Here is a 12,803-nt window from a genome sequence, read left to right on the forward strand (position 1 = left end):
TGCATTTAAATAGTAGAGTACTTGGGGAGGAAAGATCCAGAAGGATCATTGGGTGTCTTTAATTAGGGCTAGCACAACCTTGCATAGCGAGGGCCAGGGCAGTGGACTTTGGGATCTGATTAGAGCAAGCCAGCTGTCCCCAGAGGCCACGGTTGCTGCTGGGCATGCCAGAGTTTAGGTGCTTTCACCTCACTGCCTCAAAACAGCAATCAAAAGAAAATTGTGCACAGAAATGTCTAATGTAAATTGCCCTTGGTGGTGTTACCATGTAATGTGATGTGATTTCCTTACTTATGCAGAGTTGTAATCGCTTTCTCTTCAGGTTAAGAACAGAATAGGGTGACTGAACTAATTACATGCAGGTTGTTGATCTGGTGTTGAGTGGATTCTGTGTGCCGCACTCCTGGGTTAGCTGCCTGACCCTGGTGCTGACCTGCATCCCCACTGACTTCTGGGACTTGAATGCCTCACCTGTTTCAAGACCTTTTTTGTGCTCTTCCTTTTCTTGTTCAGCTTTCCCTGCAACCAAATTGTCTCACCCTCACCCTGTCTTGTTGGTAGCAACTGCTGAAATCTACCTCTCACTGCTGCATCCCAGGTTTCCCCTCTAGACCATGCTACAGCTAAGCAAGGGCACCCAAAACCACTGAGCTATTAAAATGTGCGAGTCCTCTAGGGAGAGGTTGCAGATGAGAGGATCTGTCAAATTGAGGAAGACACTGCAGTGCAGCAGTGAGACAGTTTCAGCTAATCCGCTGTGAAGTCTCTTAATTGTGCCTTTAATAGGACTTGAAGGATCTCAAGGCGTTCAGGTTTGAGACAACTGAGACATTAAAAATTTGTCTAATTCTGCCCTGTCATACCGCAGGAGACTTGTCTGTGCTGACGAAGGGGCTCGTTACGCTTCTTTAACATTTAAGCTGCTGCTGAACATGGGATCTGAGCCACTCAGAGCTGGTTTAAGTGTGCAGCACTGTTTAGTGACTACTCCCACTAAACATCCTCTCAAATTTAAATTTAAGATGAAAACAAAGCTTATTGGTTTTATCCTCTTTTTCTTTTTTCCTTTCTTTCTCCACTGCAGCCTTTGGTGTTCTGCTGTGGGAAATTGCAACCTACGGTATGTCCCCTTACCCTGGGATTGACCTGTCTCAAGTCTATGAGCTGTTGGAGAAAGACTACCGTATGGAGCGACCCGAAGGCTGTCCTGAGAAAGTTTATGAGCTCATGAGAGCATGTAAGTATTCCTCAGCCCTGAAAATGCTGCTTTTTAGCTCTGCAGAGGTGCAGTGAAAGTGTCAGGATCTGGCCCCACACAGCCAGGCATGAGAAACCCCCTGCCAGTTCCAGCGGAGGTGCAATGCTGTGTAGAAGTGTTTGGTTAAAATGTTTTCCCCAGAGGGTGAGCATGCTGTGAAACCAGCTGCTCTTCTCTACTGGGAGCACACAGGCCTGGGGCAGAAATTTGTTGTTCAGCTCAATGTTTTCTTTGTCTCCTTTTTCCTGACAACTTCAAGAAAAGCTTGTCTGCTAAGGATGAAGCAGGAGCTTTATTAGGTTCTTACGGGACTGAGTGTTACTCTTTCACTGTGGCCTTTTGGTATGTGACTTAGTGTGACACATTTGGGTTTTTTCAGCGATGCTCAGCACATACCGTTACATACTGACATAGAAACGTGATTTAAAGAGTGCTGGGTATCTGCAACCATCACCAAGCCAAAGTAGTTGTAGACACCCAGCACTCTATAAATCAGATTTCCGTGTCAGTATTTTATTTCACTCATTTTATAAAAAGGGAACTGTGATAGCTACTCCTCTGGTGCAGTGTACTGAATGTCTGATGCTGGTGGGAAGCTCTGAGTGTTGGTTGGTTTTTTTCAGGCTGGCAGTGGAGCCCTTCTGATAGACCCTCTTTTGCTGAGATCCATCAGGCCTTTGAAACGATGTTTCAGGAGTCCAGCATATCAGATGGTAGGTGTGGGTCCCTCTTGGACCAGCAGTTCCAGGGGTGGGAAAAGGGCCAGCTGCATCCTTAACTCTGCACGTTGTTCACAGGCTGCTTTGCAGTGAAACACAGTCCTATGTTATAATGCCTGGTGTAAAAGGCATAGAAAGCAGAGCTGTGTTTACACAGGGGCTTTTTGCTGGGCATATGTCTGATTTTAAAGGGCCAGATGGCTGAACTACCTCAAGGAACTTCTGCTTTGTCATGTTGGAATTTCTTTTGTGCTATTAACTCTGAACAGTACAATAGTTTTTTATCATCTGTTGGTTGTAGTGATTGTTTTTTTTCTTCTGTGCATTGCAGAGGTGGAAAAGGAGTTGGGAAAGAAGGGCATGAGGAGCGTAGTGAGCAATTTCCTCCAAGCCCCAGAGTTACCAACCAAAACACGAACATCGAGGAGAGCTGCTGAAAGCAAAGATGCCAATGAGGGCTTGGAGACTGCACATGCTCGAGGCCAGGGGGATTGCGGTAGGTTTTAATTAAAGTCATTATTCCTTCAGGAAACAGAGGAAAACAAAATGCATGTCCAGCTCCAGGTCTTCACCTAGGCAAAGCTGTGTCTAATAACAGGTGTCATCTTTCTGTACCAGTATTGTGTTTCTGGGTGACAGGCTGCTGAGTGTGCTTTCCTGGCTTCAGAACTCCTTTTACTATTTTTTGCAAAGGTAGGTGGTTAATCGTGGGACCAGATGCACACAGCATCTGGGAGTGTGAATCCTTAACTGGCTGAGGGATCGGCACTATACCTGCCATTGCTTAGAGAAGCCCTAGGAGTTCTTTTAACTTAATGGCCGTTGCCTGCAGCTCCCTTTAGATCAGAGCCTGAGCATGGAGCTCTCTAATCACATTCTCTTCCCGTTCCCTGGTAGGAGCTATCAGTGGGATCTCCCACTGCATCTAAGTGCTGGCTAATCTGCTGTGTTCGAGCCACTTTACACTACCACACTGCATAATTTAAAGCAGGACGATTGCTCAGGTTTAGCAAGCCCCGTAAGGGAGGTTTCTTCCCTGTTGCATCCTACCAGATTTATGCTTGCAGCACTGAAGAGTATTACTCTTGGCAGGTACCAAATATAATTTCAGCAAGGGACAAAGAGGTATTTACAGAATCTTCCATGAAATTAAACGCTTTTTCAATCAGTTTCTTCAAGAACTTATCTTCCATTCTGAGGTAATGAAAGCAGTGGTAAAATGCTGAATGTATACAGTAGATTTGTATTTAGCTCATTCAAAAAATAATAAGATGAAAGAAAATAGAACGTTTTTTTCCAGCTCCTGTTGAGGCTGCCTTCTGTGACCATTCTTGTGACTGACCTTTTTTTATGTGACTGACATAATGTCAAATTCACCTAGTAGTACATGTTTCAGTAGCAGATGTACATCTAGACAAAGAGGGGAAAAAAAGAGGGGATGTGAAATATTGGAAGAAAGAAGTATCAGTGACTTAGGAAGGAAGGTTATTTACCATATATAGGAAATATAATTGCCTAGTATTACAAGCTTTGAAGTAAAATAACTTCATTTAAATACTTAAGGGCTTTGCGAGATTCAAGTGCAGCAGGCATAATATGATTTTAACATTAGGCTGGGAATTGTTTCACTCTTTATTGTGAAATAAAATATTTCACATAAAAGTTTTATTGCAGTTTCCCCTTCAATTGTCAGTGTTTCCATAGCAAGTCCAGCAGCTGGAAGCTGATCCTCAGTGCAAGGTGCTGGTGTTCTCTGGATCTCCACAGCTCCACTGTGCCTAGGCACAGCAAGGCCATGGCCTCCCGAAGTGCTGTGAGAGCTCTTCTGGTGGTCCAGGTCCCCATAAACTGTTGTGTGGGAATGGTTTGATTGCACGTGGTCCTGTGGAAGCGTGCTGTCTGCTCAAAGTACACAACTATTTTTCTTCAAATTCTCTCTCCTCAACCAAAATCCTACCCATAGCATGATGATCACCAGTATGTGACTAAGAAGCATCCTCCTTTTCCTCGTGACTCTGCTTCTTCTTAGTGCCTAGTCGAGCTGTAGATGTGTATGCTGCCCTGAAGGCATTCCTCCTTTGAATTAGAATGTCGTCTGAGTGCCTGGCCTGGGAATGAGGCCCCCTGTCAGTCAAATGCAGAGGCCTTTCAGGAGTCACGTATAAATTTATAATAAACCACTGTTCATTTTTAAATACCTCTTGTAAGTGGCGAAAGGGTGACCCCATCGTTTCCTTCTGGAGCAGTGCTGTGGAAGGAGGCTGTTGCTACCACTTCCCTCCATTATTGTACAAAGCTGGGTGGTACAACCCAAAGTGTTCAGCTGTCGAAGGGCTTCTTGATTCCTGCTTGTGAAAAAGTTACATCCACTCCCCACAAAGGATGACATCAGGAAAAGAGGTTAAGAGTATCAGAATCTAAATGAACAAGGAGACTGGGGGTGGAGGTGGGTTATAGAGATGTTTTATTAATTCAGGGGTCAGCTATTCAAAAGACAGCAACAGCACAGGGACTAAAGCAAAGGCCTCAATATTTATCTTCTTCACAATGTGAAGTTGAGACAAGTCTGCAGATGTGAGGGTGGGAATCTGAACATAAACATGTTGTGTTTGTATGTCGCTGTTGAAATCAGAAGCCCGCAGGGAAAGCAGTTTGGCAGCTGAGTCCCGTAGAGGCCACCTCAGAAATGAATGTATGCGGGACTAGGGACCACGTGCAGTCCAGGCTTGGCCGTACTTGCTTTACTTCTGGTCTGAAGCTGTCTCTCTTCACAGAACCTGCACCTTTTGGAGGTGCTGCAGTGGTTTGATCCTAAAAGAAAACAGGTTATTCTGGCTGTTGAAGCAATGCTTAGTAGACTCTCTTCTTTCCCTTGCAGACCCTCTGGATCATGAACCTCCAATTTCTCCCTTGCTCCCACGGAAGGAAAGGGTGGCCCTGGAGAGCAGTTTGAATGAAGATGAAAGGCTGCTTCCAAAAGACAAAAAGCACAACCTCTTCAGTGCCCTTATCAAGAAGAAGAAGAAGACTGCCCCTACCCCTCCGAAACGGAGCAGTTCCTTCAGAGAGATGGACGGCCACTCGGACCGCAGGGTGGGTGGGGAGGAGGAGTGCAGGGATGTTGGCAATGGAGCTTTCGTTGCCCCCCCCGCAGATGCAGCTGACCCCTCCAAGTTTCAGAGCCCAAGCAACGGGGCTGGTGTCACTAATGGGGTTGTCTCTGGGAACTCTGGGTTTTTATCTCCCCATCTACGGAAGAAGTCCAGCACGATGAGCAGCAGTCGAGGGGTGGCTGGTGAGGAGGAGAGTAGTTCCAACTCCAGCAAGCGTTTCTTAAGGTCCTGCTCAGCCTCCTGTGTGCCCCACGGAGCAAAGGATACGGAGTGGAAATCTGTGACTCTGCCTCGAGATTTGCAGTCCACGGGACGCCAGTTTGATTCCTCCACTTTTGGGGGGCACAAAAGTGAAAAGCCAGCACTGCCTCGGAAGCGGGCAAACGAGGCCAAGGCTGACATTGCTGTCAGGGGGACAGTGACCCCTCCTCCACGGCTGCTTAAGAAAAATGAAGAGACCACTGATGATGTGTTCAAAGATGCAGAGTCGAGCCCTGGCTCCAGCCCTCCCACTCTGACGCCAAAACTTGGCCGTAGGCAACCTGCTGCCCCTCCTTCCTCCAGTGTGCTCCACAAGGACGATGGAGTCAAATCCAGTGCCTTAGGTACCACTGTGACGATGGACCAAGGTTCTGCTGCCAAACCTAACCCTGCTGGGTTTGTGGGTGCCAGCAAGGCTTCCTCTGAGGAGCCACGACTAAGGAGGCTCAAGCAGACCTCCGAGTCGGCAGGGAAGGACAAAGGGAAGTTATCAAAGCTGAAACCAGCCCCTCCGCTTCCACTGTCTTCATCCTCCATTGGCAAGCCTGGGAAGGTGTCTCACAGTCCCAGCCACGAAGCAGCAGCAGATGTGGTGTCTGGGCCGAAATCCAAACAGTTGACTCAGGTTGGAGAGGCTGCAAGCAGTGATGCTGTCAAGCCAAACCAGTCAGGAGAAGGTGTGAAAAAGCTGGGGATCCCCTCTGTACCAAAGCCACAGTCCTCTACAAAGCTGCTGATGAGCACAGCACCCCCAGCTGCCTCTTCCTCCTCTGTACCCTCTGCCCCAGGTGGGGACCAGCCATCATCTACAGCCTTCATCCCCCTCATATCTACCAGGGTCTCACTGCGGAAGACCCGGCAGCCCCCAGAGAGGATTGCCAGTGGCACCATCACTAAAGGGGTGGTGTTGGAGAGCACTGAGGCTCTACGGCTCGCCATCAGCAAGAACTCTGAACAAATGGCAAGCCACAGTGCTGTCTTGGAGGCTGGCAAGAACCTCTACACCTTCTGTGTGAGCTACGTGGACTCCATTCAGCAGATGAGGAACAAATTTGCCTTTCGGGAGGCCATCAATAAGCTGGAGAATAACCTACGGGAGCTTCAGATCTGCCCCGCAACAGCTGGCAGCGGTCCTGCAGCCACCCAGGACTTTAGCAAACTTCTCAGTTCAGTGAAAGAAATCAGCGACATTGTTCAGAGGTAGCAGAAGCCAGGTTAAAAAAAAAAATAAAGAAAAATAATCACAATGGGCCAAAGCCGACTGTGGAGAGAATAACGTGTGGACTGACAAAGGACCGGGGCATTTAGGTTAGGGCTGTGCAGAAGACACAGACTGTGAATGGATGCCCCAGCTCCAAAGGACAGGGCTGTGTTCAAGGGGCACTTTCCACCCTCTTAACTCAGATTCCCTGTGTTTCATATACTCGTAATCGTCTTATCTGTGGAGTTCTTGCCTTGTGGACTACAAGTCTAAATGCTGATGTCACACTATGCCTTTTTATTGATATTTTATTGTTCTGGACAGACTATGAAGACTGAACCCAGACTGATGGACACTAAGATGCCATCCTCCTCAGGAGGACTTTCTACTCCTTTTTTGTCTCCTCCCTCTGTACACAAGGATGAGTGAATAGCAATATACCCACTGCATTTCTTGGGAGAGTTGCAGCACGTGTCCCTAGCCTGAGTCTGACATTTACCTGACATTAATGTAACAGATTTGGCGCTTGGGAGAGAAGGGGGAAAAATTGTTAATGTAAGTTGTTTTTTTTCATGACAGAATGCTACAAGTGATGTTTGCCCAAATTCTTCCTATGGTTCCAGCTGCTGCCCTTCATTTCTGTGTTTCCAGTAATTTCTTAATGTTGTTGAGCTCAAACAAATTGGGTTCAAAACACTGCAGACAGCACCTGCTAGTGTAGTGGCACAGGAGCCTGTTTGCGATCTCCCTTGGTGCGGAAAAAGGACTGGAGGAGGTCTGAAGAAGGACACGCTGTCACACTCTCGTGCTATCTAACGTGAATCGGGCTGGCGTTTGGGGCGGAGGGCTGCAGAGGCCGGGGAGCAGCAGGCTGGTGCTGAGCAAGGCACCGCTCCCTGCAAGACAGGAGGGCTGCAGCAGGGCCAGGTAGCTTAGGATGAGTTCAGAGATACCACTGTGCCTCCAGCAGTTGTTTCAGCTGAGCTTGCGCATTGCAGATGGGCAAGAACTGCCGTTTCTCTCACTGAATTTCCAGTTTTTTGTTCTCTGAGAGGGGGTGGGACCTGGCTTCTGCCCCCCCATAGAGACCTGTGCTTTGAGGGGCTGCGGCGCCTCCCTTTCCGTGCCAGTGCTGACTCCCCATGAAGAGCTCAGCTGCCAGTACTTTGGGGTTCAAACCGTCACTACCTTCATGCCAGTGTGATTCCATCCAGCATCAAACAAGGATCTGTGAAGACTCTTGGGTGCATCTCCCGAGGAAACTGCCACAAAATGCTGACAGCAGGACTCCTGGGCTTCCTTTCCAAGGTCCTGTGACCTTCCCAACTAATGCAACATGGCTGGGAACTAACTGTGACTTGTGACAATAGTGAAAGAACAAGGGTTTAGGGCTATTAACAGTGCAATTTAACTCCTCTTAACAGTTCCAAACATGAGAAAAAGGCATTTTCCATGTCCTGTTCCCCTGTAACTCTTGTGACCCCTCTTGTGTATCTTAAACACTAATTGCCTTCAATTGTATTTTACGCTGTTCTCTTTGGAACTGTTCGTTTTGTATATGATTTCTAGTAGTTTACTTGTGTGTGTTCATGCCACTTCTCGCCCTCACAAACAGCCATGACTTAACACATGACAAATGTTCAAAAGAAAGTACGCACTTCTGCCACAGGCTGCCTTTAAAAATGTAAGAAAAAAAAAAAAACCAACAAAAACAACCAACCCTTGGACTGTCTCTTTCCTGGAGGTACTGTTTTTACTTTGATAACATATTGTGCCACTATATTATACATTTGTATCTCGTTATTACACACTTTTGTAGACTTGTCTTTTTTACAGTGTGTAAATAGCTCTGTCCTTCATTTCTGTGATACTTAAGGGGTTTTTTTCCCCTTTAATTTGGTCCAGTACAGATTGTTTCTGTACATGACTTTCAATTCTTCCTCCTCTCTGTCTCTCTTTTCCTTTTTTTTTCTTGATTTATTTTTTATTCCAGTCTCTTGCGTAGTATATTTAAAAATAAATCAATGTTGAGGAAAACTCGTGTTTGTCTGTTAGCAAGGCTTTTCAAAGCCAGTTACCTCCCCCGAGACTCCATGCCCAAACCCAGGGGTTCCCTGTTTGGGTGGTTCACCGGGGCCCTGGTCACAGCAGGCAGGTCAGGGCTAGGTAGCAGCACCTTTCCGTGTCCTTTTGATCTGGCTCTTGAAAAGTTGGGAGAGAAGAAAAGATGCTCAGCATAAAGACTGTCATCACCTCTTTTGAATAAAAAACTTTGCTGTTGTCTCCAATGAGATTTAAATCAGAGATTTGACTTTAACCTTTTCTTCCTGTTAATTGTTTGTATTCTGTAAATCAGTTGCTGCTGGTTTTCCCTCCTCCTGTGCTATGAAATGACCTGTGAGTTTCCCTCCTAGGGTGGTTCTAGTTGCTTCCTCTCTCAATTCTCATTGTCCATCCTTTTTTTTTTTTTTCTTCCCTGTTTTCAGACTACCTTCAGCCTTTCCAGCAAATCTTGAGGGACGGATGTATCCAGGTAATAAGCAGCCTTTAAAATGAGATGCTGCCTTGATTAATGAAGATGCGAAATACTTTAGTCTTTTAAGGATGAGCAGGAAACAAGGTTGGATGACAGCGAGTGGTGTGCTCGAGGTCCTGCAGTTGCTCAGTGATGCTTTAGGGTTATAACCCAGCTCACCCAATTTTTAATCCCCTTGACAAGTCCCTGGTGAAATCTGCTGGTGCTGGCGCAGGGAACTGCTCGCTCGTGGGCCGTGGGAATGTGGCCCATTGGAAACCTTGTCTTGCTGTGACAGCAGTTGCATTGGACTGCTTCTAAATGAGCCTGAAGAAGGTAAAAAGAGGAGCAGCAGGATGCTGTTGGCAAGTATAAATGCAATTAGTGGCCTCTACTTGGCAAGGCTCAGGCTACTTTTCATCAAAGCGGTGGTGTCCAGTGAATGTACACGCAGCACTACGAGGGGTTCCTGGTGGGTTTTTGGCCTGGCAAAGGTCAGTGTCCAGGCTGCTCTTTGTGCACATCTCTAGCATAGACTTAACTACAGTGAATAGCTGTGGGCTGAGAGAAGACGGAGAAGCCTAACCTGCCCCTAAATACAGTCAGTCCTGGTGATCTCCATCTCTGCTTGTGTAGGGACCAGTCCCTGGTGTCACAGGAGGGCAGGGGCTGGTTGACCTGGCTGGGGAATGCCGCGGTGTTGGAGTGAGAGAGAGGGGATTAAAGGCTGAATTTAGCTGAGTACAGTAGGAGTTGATTTAACAGATCGATGCATTTAACAGTTTGATTGCTCCAATTTTCAAGGCTATTGAGCTTGAAACTGAGAGCACTCTGGGGGAGAAATAGCTGTGTTTGTGTTTTTGTTTTGTTTTTTGTGTCTTTGAAATTACAATGTGCACTCATTTTAAGTTTTCCTTTAATGTCATCCTGCCTTTTGTTGAGAAGTTGTTTGTCACAAGATGTAAAATGTGGTCAGTATTTTATGCTCCCTTTTCTTAAAAAGAAAAAAAAAAAGGTATTAAAGCGAGGATAGCATGGCAGCCTGTCTTGCAGAGATGCTGCTGGAGCAGTGGCACTCAGGTGTGCAGGAGTGCTGCCTGCCCGCAGGGATGGTCAGGGGCCAGCTGACAGCCTCTTCTGTGTTTGGCATTAATCCTTTCACAATTGAAAAGAGGAAAATACACCTAAGCACCGTGTCACCTCTGGAGAGAGTGTTCCTACCGTCACATGTGCATCTAAGAGCAGGCTGGCAGCAGCATGGGATGGGCTCCTGGTCCGAGGGGAGCCCAGCCTGGGCGGGTTGCTGGGAACGATGCTCCCAGATCGACCTGCTTCTCCAGGCAGTCCTGGTACCTTGGCAGTGCCCTCGGTGTCCCTAAACCAGATTTACTCTGGTTTAGGGACAGCCCTGCAAGTCATTTGACTGTTTAGGCTAGGTTCAAAACTCTCCGTCCTGGGAGCAGCATGCTGCTCAGTGTTTTTTCGACGGTAGATCCAGCTCAGCAGAAAGTTTACTTACAAACCGCGCTATGCTGAACTGTTTTCCCAGCAATTGCCCCCCTGTTGAAGGTTATGTGTTTGTCCTGACATCCTGTCTGCTGATAAAGGTCCTGTGCTCCTGAAGCCGCAGTGCTGAATGACCCAGTTATGATGGATGAGTCTCTTGGATGTGGTTAAATTGGGCTCTTTCTCTACAAAGGGTCCACTTGGGTTTCTGAGATCTGCCGCTTTTGTTGTGTGTGTTTGTAGTGCTGCAGGTCTGCTTGGGGTAGAGGGAAGGTGAGGAGCAGCCCATGGGAATGGGGCAGATGAGCAGAGATAGGGCCAGGGTTATATTCTGGTCAGGGAAGGATAACGGGGCATTTTATAGAGGGTCCCAGCAGCGGTGATGTCGGCAGCAAGCATCTGTGTCGGTCCTTGCTGGCTGGGTCCCCTGGCCCACAGGTAGAAGGATCCAACACCTATTTGATGCTGTCCCTTTGTGGGCTGGCTGGCACCACAGGTGGTGGTGAACTTGCCCCAGGCAAGTCCTTCTGCCATGTCTACGCTCCACCCTGCCGCCTGCATGGCCGTGCCGCAATGAATCCCGCTCCTTACAGCTCGGTGTGCAGGTGGGTGCTGAGCTCTCCGGCTCTCCAAACTGTTGGGCATCTGGGTATCCCCTTAGGAGCTGCCCCACAAATGGACCTGGGAGGGGAGGAACTGGGAGGGGGACGTAGGTTCCCGGGGGAGCTGGATGGGATACACCATGTCCAGCACGCAGGGATGGGCTTTCCGGCCTCCTGGGGGTCACTCCTGGCATGTTCCCCCCCTCCTTCCTCCCAACTCCCGGACTCCAGGCAGTTATTTTCCATTCACTTTTACCTCTTCCCCCTCTCCAGCCTCAAAGGAGCAATAGTGAAGAGCCTGGAGCGCTGCCCCTTCCCAGGCACGTTGGCCATCCTGATGCGTGCCCAGGGGTGTCATGGCCCCCGTCTGCCCCACATCCCCCCATCTGCCCCACACTGCAGCCTGCCGGCAGCCCCATCCCTCCCGGCGGGGGAGGAGGGTGATGGTATCACCCCTGTGGCACGGAGCTGCCCATCAAGGAGACCCTGGGCCTGCGGGCTGAGCCCAGCTCCGTCCCACCTGCCAGGTAAGCACTGTGGGAAGCGCTGGCTTTTACTTTTAAATAAGTTCTGCAGAGGGTTATTGCACTTCAATCAAAGCCTTGTTATATGTGTGGGTTTATCATGCTGCTCTGACCTTGTTCCTCTCCTGGACTTGAGAGCAGGAGCCCAGGCATCCCCCCCTGGCTTCAGCTTCCCTCAGCAGGTTTCCTTTCCCTTCCCACAGCAGACAGGGCCGCTTTCCCCTGCAACGATCCATCACGGCAAAGCCAAGGATTTACCAGCCTTCGCTTAACCCGGTGTTGTTCCAAAACTCCTTGCCCTTCCTCCCTCCCATCCCTCCCCCTCCACTCCAGAGCAGGGTAAAATTGATCAGTGCATATTTATTGATGGTTTGAACACTGAAAAGAAAGAAAGAAAAAAATTGTTGCCATAGAAACATCGATAAAGCTCCTGTCTCCACTGCGTGATGCAAGTGCTGTGCCTGCGTCCCCCAAACTGGCAGCCTGTGGTGGGGTGGGAGTTGAGAGGGATCAGAGGTGGGTCTGGGGGTGCCCAGGGTTGGGGGCTGCACGGGCTCAGCCACCCCAAGCGCCACCGGCTTTGTTGGTCCCAGCAGTGCGAGATGGTTGCTGCAGCAGAGATGCAAGGGAAGAAAAATGCCCTTCCTCAGCTTTGCCCTCACAGCCGGTGCCGTCCTCACGCGAGGGCCAAATCCTGGCGTCATCTGTATCCCTGCAAGTCTGGGGTCCTTCCCGTTCTGCACCCGTGGGGCTGTGACCCCCACACAGCTCCCTGGGCGAGCCTGCTCCTGTGCCTCCATCGCTCCTCCCTAGCCCTGCCGCCCCGGAGCTGCTGTGTTCTGGCGGGTTCCAGCTTGCCTCCGTTCAGCCTCCAGTTACACGCCGCTCCTGCTGCGAGAGCAGCTTGTGCCGGCCCTGGCAGCGCTGTATTAAGTGGTCTGTCTGCATGATGGGTATTACAATGCACCTCTAGGAGCCTGATTTTTTTTTTTTTTTTTTTTTTAACCAAGTCCTGCTACGGTCTTTGATTTTGAGGGTGCAATTTAGTGCTTGCAAATCATTGCCCTGCTTCATTTTTGTGCCTGCAATGAAATATTAGCAGTC

General features: G+C 48.7%; 1 protein-coding gene across 3 annotated transcripts in view; it reads left to right on the forward strand.

Annotated features, from left to right (window-relative positions):
- ABL1 (ABL proto-oncogene 1, non-receptor tyrosine kinase) overlaps window positions 1-8,589 on the forward strand; it is an 82,699-nt gene extending 74,110 nt beyond the window's left edge. For all 3 annotated transcript variants that reach the window (XM_055720572.1, XM_055720573.1, XM_055720575.1), the window contains 4 exons: window positions 1,085-1,237; window positions 1,882-1,971; window positions 2,309-2,473; window positions 4,856-8,589. In XM_055720572.1, coding sequence (XP_055576547.1) covers window positions 1,085-1,237; window positions 1,882-1,971; window positions 2,309-2,473; window positions 4,856-6,555 — 2,108 coding nt within the window. In that variant the 3' untranslated portion in view covers window positions 6,556-8,589. The remainder of the gene's footprint in view (window positions 1-1,084; window positions 1,238-1,881; window positions 1,972-2,308; window positions 2,474-4,855) is intronic.
- Window positions 8,590-12,803: the final 4,214 nt, after the last annotated feature.

The sequence above is a fragment of the Falco cherrug genome, chromosome 9 (genome assembly GCF_023634085.1).
Source record: "Falco cherrug isolate bFalChe1 chromosome 9, bFalChe1.pri, whole genome shotgun sequence".
NCBI lineage: Eukaryota > Metazoa > Chordata > Aves > Falconiformes > Falconidae > Falco > Falco cherrug.